The 8,721-nt window shown below is 39.7% G+C and overlaps 1 protein-coding gene across 1 annotated transcript; it reads right to left on the minus strand.

Annotated features, from left to right (window-relative positions):
* Positions 1 to 74: 74 nt before the first annotated feature.
* dpp3 (dipeptidyl-peptidase 3) lies at positions 75 to 8,721 on the minus strand. Its single transcript, XM_083926414.1, has 19 exons — positions 8,696 to 8,721; positions 7,302 to 7,460; positions 7,000 to 7,144; positions 6,760 to 6,849; positions 6,505 to 6,642; positions 6,077 to 6,151; positions 5,805 to 5,895; positions 5,444 to 5,574; positions 4,972 to 5,102; positions 4,667 to 4,725; positions 4,276 to 4,470; positions 4,041 to 4,153; positions 3,767 to 3,859; positions 3,581 to 3,643; positions 3,366 to 3,490; positions 2,572 to 2,692; positions 2,065 to 2,244; positions 1,572 to 1,734; positions 75 to 1,312 (listed from the first exon to the last, which is right to left on the minus strand). The coding sequence occupies exons 2-19, from the start codon at positions 7,424 to 7,426 to the stop codon at positions 1,170 to 1,172; spliced, it is 2,181 nt and encodes a 726-aa protein (XP_083782540.1). The 5' UTR covers positions 7,427 to 7,460; positions 8,696 to 8,721; the 3' UTR covers positions 75 to 1,169.

An 8,721-nucleotide genomic window follows, 5' to 3' on the forward strand; every position in this document is an offset into this window, starting at 1 on the left:
TTTGCATCAAAAGGTACAAATAAAATAACACAATCATTGTTGTAGCCTAATACATATCAACAGCTGTCGAGCTGGTTACCAAAAAGCATTGCAATCATAGCCTTTTACTTTAATTGATTAGCATAAAATAAGATGTGACTTATCCTGTTTTACAATTACATTGTTGCCGTTTGCCTTATATGTCAGAACAATGTAAAGGCACCAATGATTTAGATGTTACATGGTAACTACTGTGATATCTATGAGTTTCTGACATTTCAACAAACAGGCCTTCAGACTTCAGCAAAACGTTGATAGAAGTCCTACTTCAAACATTGGGGCTATTTCTAATCTTAGTAGTGTGGGTGATTGTTAGGGAAAATGAGCAGCTGTCTCGTGGTTCTGGTAGATTAAAACAAAATGCCAATAAGATCTTATTAAACACATTTTATTTGTGCAGATTCAACACCACCTTTCTTTCCGTACAGGTTCTTTAGGCCTTCCAGACAGAACAATATTTTACACAGTCAAGTCTTCCTTACTTCTTTATACCAAACCTGGAAAAAATAGGACTAAGCAGCTATGGCAGCTAGTTAACAGTTTTAACCTGGCAAATCATCATCAACATCAAGGCTGGACAAACATTTTACTAAATTGAGAAGCTGTAAAGATGGAAGGATTTATAGTCAAAAGTGTTGACATGTCTAGAGTGATGATATTGTGAGGTTCTGAAGCCGAATTCTGACCCCGCCATGATTTGAAAGTAAACCCTGCCTGCAGTCACTTAGAAACAGGAAGCATTTTTATCAGCAGGCAGCATTGGTTTAATGGACAAGTTAAAGACTCATTACTTTAGAAAAAGATGTCCTAAATTCTTCTAAAAGAATGACGGTCTCGTATCGGCTCATTTGTATTTGATCGTGTTTATTAAAGACAGCACCTGACATTGGATCTGAGTCGTGGCAAGATAAAACTGTGGCTGGTGTCTTTGGCAGATCTGTTCTAGTCTTATGGCTTTATTGTATCGTTTGAAACTTGAATTAGTCTCTTCAGAAGTATCTTCTCAAAGGATTTGGATCATTGTGTGATTTAACTTCCGTTAAGAATCAATTTTGCTTTCACATACGGTTAAAAGAAATGTTGATTTGAGTTGGTATATTTTGAAGCCTGTGGAGCAGATCAGTCATCCATCAACACCAGCAGGGGGAGTCTCTTTTGTTCAGCTCCAAAAGGTCAGCCTCCAGCTGCTCTGCTTCGTCTTGGAAGCGCTCAGTGAAGGAGCGAATCAAACCTGCCACGCTGCCTTCGTATTCCACCAGTTCTACGCTGTCACCTGGAAACCACAGTCAGACACTGAATAAATAACTGTTGACTACAATTGCTTAGCCGCATTTACAGTCCAACTACAACATTTTGAACAGTAACTGTTTTATAATGCTATTCTCAATTTCTTGTTTGATCAATTAACACAGTTATCAAGTACTGAAGTAGGGCTAATATAAAGAGCGTACAGAGAACGAGTAAAATTAGTTATGCGAGTGACGTCAACGGATGAGTGAACCGCCATAGCTGGTACAGATGCAGGTACATACCATTGACTCTGGTGTTGGCCTGGACAAACATCTTACGAGCTTCCTTCCTTAGCAGTACCGTCTCTCGGAGACGCAAGAAATTGTGAGCGCCGCTGTCGCTGACAGTGGAGTAGCCGTCATAGAGAGCCCTGCCTCCTTCCACATCTGCTGTTGCCTTTAAGACCTATAACAGGTGGAATCAGGTTAGCAACATGTTGGTTGTCGAGGTGTGATTTGTTTAGACACAGGCTAACAATGTAGCACTGAAAAGCGATTATTAAGTATTATTTTTATTATCTATTTATGTGCTGATCGTGTTCTTGATTAAACCATTCATTGTTTGATCTAATAGAACATCATTTCCCAAAGCCCAAGTTTATATCTTAATTACTTGTTTTAACCAAATCAAAAACCCAAACATTTTGACCAACATATATTCACATTTGCAAAGCTTCAACCAGTGCTTTTTTTTTTGCTTTAAAAGTTACTGAAATCATTAATCGATTATAAATACCTGCAGTTTACAGAGGAACCTGTGGATGGCGTTCTTGCCCACAGTATGGATCTTGCTTCGGTCCAATGTGATTCGAGCGTCAGGTTTGCCGTCCTGTCCCGTTGCTTCCTCCAGGCCCACCAGGCCCTCCCCGGCCTCCAGCAGAACACGTAGGATGACGAAACGAGCCTGCATGTGAGCCTTTAGGCACACATACACAAGCGTACATGTGAAATACACAGTATACATCTCCTGACACTCGTATAAACAGAGACAGACTTAGTATAAGCTGTATTATAAAACAACACAGACATGTAAAACTCAGCCAGTCAGGTTTTAAGAAACACATGCTTAATCGTCTGCATGTTGACTTATCTTGTAAACACTGTTCGCCCCAAACTATGCTTCTCTGAAGTTCTATATAAATCATCGTAAAGCAAGTATGTATAAAGTTATGATTCATTATAAGAGGTTGCAAACAAGTATAGAGTGAGAGAGACAGCATGTTATGAAGAGCAGACAGATTACCTGTCTCCAGCTCTTGCTCTCAGGTGTGTAGAACTCCAGGCCCAACAGTCCAGCTCTGACCATGCTGAGCCAGTTGACGTACACCACATCCTCCGCATCCTGGCCCTCGTGGCCAAAAATACTTGAACACAGAAACACAGACAAAGGTTAGCATGCTTGCCTGCCTTACAGACATCAGCCACAAATCACAAAGGCTTTACCACTTCAAAAATTGTAATTAAAGCCTTAGTAACATGAAGAGAAAAATTATTTTCCTCAAAATGTCGAAACTGTGTTTTGACACAAATAACAACAAATCATCTTCCGTACAGATCCCACCAGTATAAGTATAGGGAAGCTACACAGCTCATTAAGGCTCCCAAACTAACTCAACACATGCACTCTATTTGGGTTCTACTGTTAATGTTTTTTTAAAATAAGTGATGCACTTAGACACAAAATGTTCTCCCAGATAATACCTTTAGGATTTAGAGGGGTCTACAACAGCATTTTTGCACTACAAGACATTCTGGGATTGTATATTAAAATGTTAAAGTCTTATCCATTGTATGTAAAAGGCTTGTGTTCTTTGTGGCTCATGTCAGTGTCCAGTTAGCAGTATTGATTCTCCTGCTTTTGAACCAAACAAATCCCTCAAAAGTTCCCACCCCAACATTAAACTATGGAAGAATATCAGGGGTGTATCCACAATAAACCATTTCATAGGATGTGAAATTATATGAATATATAATGCACATCTATGTCAAATTCACAGACACACAATGATTTTAGGTTACATGCAAAACATGATGTACCTGAGCACGTGTTTGATGAGACACAAATAGAGTCCGACACACTCAGCGCGACATTCTTCGTAAGATGATGCAATCGTTGAGAATTTACTGTCCCACGTCTCGCTGCCCCGATACCAACTGGACACCTAAAAAATACACTCCCTTTCAGTTACTTTGTCTTTTTCTGCCAACTGAACGCAAAATTTAAAACCAGGTGTTAACACAAAAAAACTCACCAGTTCTCCGGTCTCTGGGTTGGTCACCGTGTTCTGGTCAAAGTTGAACTTGCCTTTATCATCCTGTAGGAAGAGAAGGAGCAAAGCAAACCCAAACCACATATAATTTCCTCACTGATCATTATTCAACCCAATATCCAAAAATAAAACATTTTTGACAGGGAGAAATCAAGATGTTTGACCGACCTGGACAAAAAGCTTGCCACTTCCATGGCCCAACAGCTCATGAAGTCCAACCTGCACCTCGAATGATGGACCCTTCCACTTGATGAACAAATCCTGGTGCAAAAACACACACAAAAGTGTCATTTTATATCATAATGTTGACAATTGGGTTTTAAATTTCTGATTTTTGACTTTTCTGCATTGGGACATAATCTTTCAAGAGAGAATCAAAATGCATCTAAGAATCAATTTCAAATCATTTTTTTCAAACGACCCAAGAAGCTGAATACATTACCTTGTCCTCCTCCTCCAGGAAGGTGAGTTTTTCTTTTTGTGTAGCATAGGCTACAGCCAGCACGTTGCCTAGTGACACGTTTTTAAAGCCCTCAGACTGTCTGATGTCATCATCTACACGCAAAAACACAAATATTGCTTTTGAAAATGAAATAATGTGTGACAACATTTTAAAACAACTGAACTGTGGTATTTGACATAGTGTGCAGTTTAAAACCACATCTCGGCATACATACAGTTGGGGATGTTGATGCCAGCTGGTATTCCGCTGCCAGCGAAGGTGAGAACATCCAGAGAGGTGAAGTCGGGTTTAAGGAAAGTGTCCTTCTCAAACTCCTTCGGCCAAGGCAGCTCTGGGAGCAAGACTTCTGCTGAGCTCACCAGTTTGGTAAAACGCTCACTCATCGCCTTGTTCACAACCGCAATGAAACCTAGAGGCGAAATCACAAAGTGAATTTTTAAAAAAAGAAGGAAAAACGAAAAGGAAGCAATTTCTGACTAATCTTGAAGAAAAGACAGGAATATAAACACTCCCTCCTGTTGTTTGAAATGATATTCTTTATGCACATTCAAAATTATATCTTTCAGCTCTGTACTAATATCACTGTTCTTGATCACCATGGTTACCTTCAAACTCTCCTCTGGAGCCAAACGGGTCTCTGTAGCTCTCTATGAAACCTATATAACTGAGAGAAGGAGGTAAGAGCAGAGAGAGAAAGGTTTCAGAGATTATTGCACAAAAGTAGCACGACTAGAGAAAGTTCTTCCATAAATCAAAAAAAAAAAAAATCAACATTAGTATGATTTGATATCACATGTAAGGAGATTAACAGGTCTGTCAAGTCATGCGTGCAATGGTACTGGAAAACAAAAACCTTCCCTGTGGACAGTCAAAATGTTGATTTAATGTCACTTTGGTTAAACGGGCTCACCTCTCAACAATTGGTCCCTTGTCTTTGATCCAGTAGCGCGAACCCTCTTTATGGGCTTCAACTGATCCAAAGGTGAAGCTGCGACTGTACTCCTCGAGCATCTTTCTCTGGTTCTCATTGGCGGCATAGGCCTGTGTTTGTTATTTAGAAACAGAAGAATTATGATTGTGGAACTGAGGCAGGATGATTATTTTTACCCTGTTGTCTAATTCAGTCACTCATACACTCCTAAAAATATCTACCTGTGCATTCTCACCTGCTCTTTCTATTATTGTTTTGGTCCACTTTATGTTACCTTCAGTGGTCTTACTGATATTCTATCAACACTTAACAGATGAATTATTTAGGTTTTACGGCAAAATTAACAAATTCATATTGTTCTGTCACCTTCCTATTTTGTTCCTGTTGTGGTTCCAATCAGCTAAAACAATACAGCCTGAACATTGACTATAATCCCCACCGTATCCCTCACCTGTGCTTGTTTGAGGTAATAAGAGACTTTCTCCATGAGAGGTGCATAGTCTCCCCTCTTCACAGTGAACTCTTTGTCTTCAAAGTTGAAGTTGCCGCAGCATGACTCACATTCCCCCTCCACGGTGCAGTCTGTGAAACACAAGTGTACTTATATTTGCTTGAACTGACTGTGTAGCATCAATAACAACATTAGTTACATAAACAAACCTCTACACATCAACATATGGAGTCTACAAAAGCATGTGATATTCATTACATTCTGTATGCCAAATCTGTTACAAGTGCACAATGGTTGATGATGAATGTGGTAAATGTTTATAAATGTGATTCTGGTTCTAATGTGAGGCTTTAGTTCTGACCTTTCTGCACAGCTGAAGCCAGGCGCACCTCGTAGCAGGCTTTACCTCCATTGTCCCTCTTGAACAGACGGGTGTTGTAAGCCGACAGTTTCTAGAGATAAACCATGAGAATACAGCTAAGAATATGTCAAATCAGACTGAAAGATACACGGAGGAGCGAGAAAAGACACAGAACTAGGATGAACCATGAATAAGGGGTCAGAATTGAGTACAGAAGAAAAAGAAAGATAGAGATTTGGGAAAACAACAATGGAAATAAGAAAATGTTTTACTTTCGAGTCAAGAAACTTCTGAGCCAGCTCAGCATCCTCCAGACAGCAGTTTCCTGAGAAGTAGGTGGTAATTCCCTGAAGAAAAGAAAAGCCAAAGTATTTCATTAGCCAAGGATTTTCTCATAGGGGTCACAGCGCGGGGTCACCTGCAACCCACTGCCAAGTTCAGTGGCTTCCTAAAGCAACTGAAGCTGTTTGCAGCCAATCTAAAAACACCAAACAGCAGAGCATTTGACTTGCCACTATCTGCTTGAATATTCAATCAACCAGTGCTTATGATGCAGAATAAGACATTTCCTCTAAATATGTATCAAATCTATCCAGTCCTGACACAACACAATTGATATTTCATTTAATATTACCAAACAAAAAAACAATCTATGTTCTAAGATGACCTGAACTCTGCATTAAATGATTTAAGATCCCACCTTGTCACCCAGACCCAGCTGTTTCTGTTTGTCTTCTAGGGAGTAAAGGAGACACGAGCAGCTGTCCCACAGAGCCTCCATCTCAGTGGGCTGGTCCTGAAATGCCTGGCTGGCCTTCACCAGAGCTTTAAGCTTGTCCTGGGTGGACACACCAAAGATTCATACTGCTTAAAATATGTCCGTTGACAAATATTGATTCAACTCTTTTTGTGTCTTGTAAAAACTGTTTAGAAAGTATCTGGACTGGATTTTTACCTTGGGCAGGTTTGGGATGAACTTAGTGTCTCCGAAAGACTTGTAGTTTCCCATGTTGGCATACAGACCAGCTGCATACACCAAGAATGCCTAAATATCAAACACAACAAAAAATACAATTATATCATTTTCATTCAGTGTAGAGCATAATGAACATCTTTACACGTTTGCATTTGTATGTCGGTGAAAGGGTATGTCGAGGCAGCAGCAGAAACAACTAAAGACACAAAGACTGTGTACCTGGTACTCCTCAGAGCTGAGTCCAACTGCTGTGGCAACCTGTTCCAGCTGTGCGGGCGTCTGCTTCCTGAAGAGTCTCTGCAGCAGGACAAAGATATCTGCCGATTCTGGGGATGTCTGCAGCAGCACTGCCAGACCACCATACCTAAGAGAGCAAATGTTGTTGTTTTTTGGTCAGCAGGGTCGCCGTCGTTCAATAAACTAAAATCTTAAGTTTCTTTTCTTTTAAACAGCTGAGAAATTCTCTTATTTCTTGTTTTCAATAGTACATGACTTGCTACATCCTGAGATTGGTAACGTACCAAGCAGCACGTGACAGGTAGTGGGCGTACATCTTCTCCTGAGGCGAAAGCAAACGGAAGGCCTCGCCGCAGTCAAGAGCAGAGACACCGATCTCATTTGGGAGGTAGTACTGGGAGTCCACCATCTTTAGTCTTACGTTTGACACTGACAATGAGGAACTGAAACAAGAGAGGGGATGGGAAGAGAAAATGATTTAAAAAAAACAGATGAGGCAGGGAAAAGGGAGTAGGTAAGTGTAAATGGCATGAGAAAGGAAGGTGGAAGACAAAGAAGCGAGAGAGACAGATTAAAGAACAGAGGATAGTAATAAAAATGTGTGAGTGTCAGGTGGGGGATGACAAGAACTGCAAGTTAGAACCAACAGCATGGCTTTTTTTTTTGCACACCTGTCTAAGCATTACACCGGTTAAGCAGATTGTGTACTGTACTGTATTAGTTAACATAATAAATAGGACTGCCACTTACACTCTTTATTATTTTAGTCTATGAAATGTCATAAATAACCATCAGTTTATCAGAAACCTAGGAGAGGTCTGTAAATTCCTTGTTTTGTCCAACCAACAGCCCAAACCAATTCAATTTACAATTAAAACAAAGACAAGCACCAACAGTTCACCTCATTATTAAACGATTGTTATCAAAATGGTTGCAACTATGTATCTGCCAATAAAACAACAACAATCATCGTTTGCAAAGTTCAGTTCAGCTCCATTGTTTCATTAGTTTCTGCTATTTCTCATATCTTGGGCTGAGGCTTTTAGTGGTGGAATAAAATATATCTTATATATTGTTACAGTATAATAAGGTATGTTAAAAGTTTAAGTTAAGCCTGGGATATAGACCAAGGTAAGACTCTAGGAGAGTATTCAAATTATAGCTATTCAATCAAATTAAAAGTTTCTGACTGATACAAACAATAGGTGCTTATCCCTATACCTTGATCTATTGTAAGTGACCATGGCAACAGTACCAAGAGGATACAGTTAAAGTTACAACGTTGTCATTAGTAGTTATTACGTTACTGGAGCCAGTTTTCCTGTTTCACTTTCAATTGAAACGAAGAATAAAAAGAGAAGCGCCAATATGCGAAAGCAACACATTTTAAACCTCTTTAACATTAGCGGGGTAACACTGAAAGTGCACGTTTAGGTAAATACTGCAAATACATTGAATCCTCAGGCTACTACAAACAGCTAATTTAACGTTACCGTTAGCTCCTAGCTCCATGCTAAGTGTGTCTGAGTGCTGGGGATATTTAAATACGCTGTCACAACTTCTGTAAGCAAAACAACACGTCGCAGATGTTCATGCGACCTATATCTTTGTATGATAAGCTACTATTTAGTACGTTTCAAAAGGCATAATTAAGGTGGATACCAACTGAACTTGTTACCTTATTCTCTTCAATAGCTCGTCAAA

The sequence above is a fragment of the Echiichthys vipera genome, assembly GCF_963691815.1.
Source record: "Echiichthys vipera genome assembly, chromosome: 14".
In the NCBI taxonomy this organism is placed as follows: domain Eukaryota; kingdom Metazoa; phylum Chordata; class Actinopteri; order Perciformes; family Trachinidae; genus Echiichthys; species Echiichthys vipera.

What these genes read in the sequence shown, in the direction of transcription:
- dpp3 (XM_083926414.1), bottom strand. Translation starts at nt 7,426, where the DNA reads ATGGTGGACTCCCAGTACTACCTCCCAAATGAGATCGGTGTCTCTGCT. An exon ending in GGCTTCAGCTGTGCAGAAAG is followed by an intron (nt 5,575 to 5,804) that starts GTCAGAACTAAA and finishes TGTGTTTCACAG; the next exon opens with ACTGCACCGTGGAGGGGGAA. An exon ending in TGGCATCAACATCCCCAACT is followed by an intron (nt 4,154 to 4,275) that starts GTATGTATGCCG and finishes TTTTGCGTGTAG; the next exon opens with ATGATGACATCAGACAGTCT.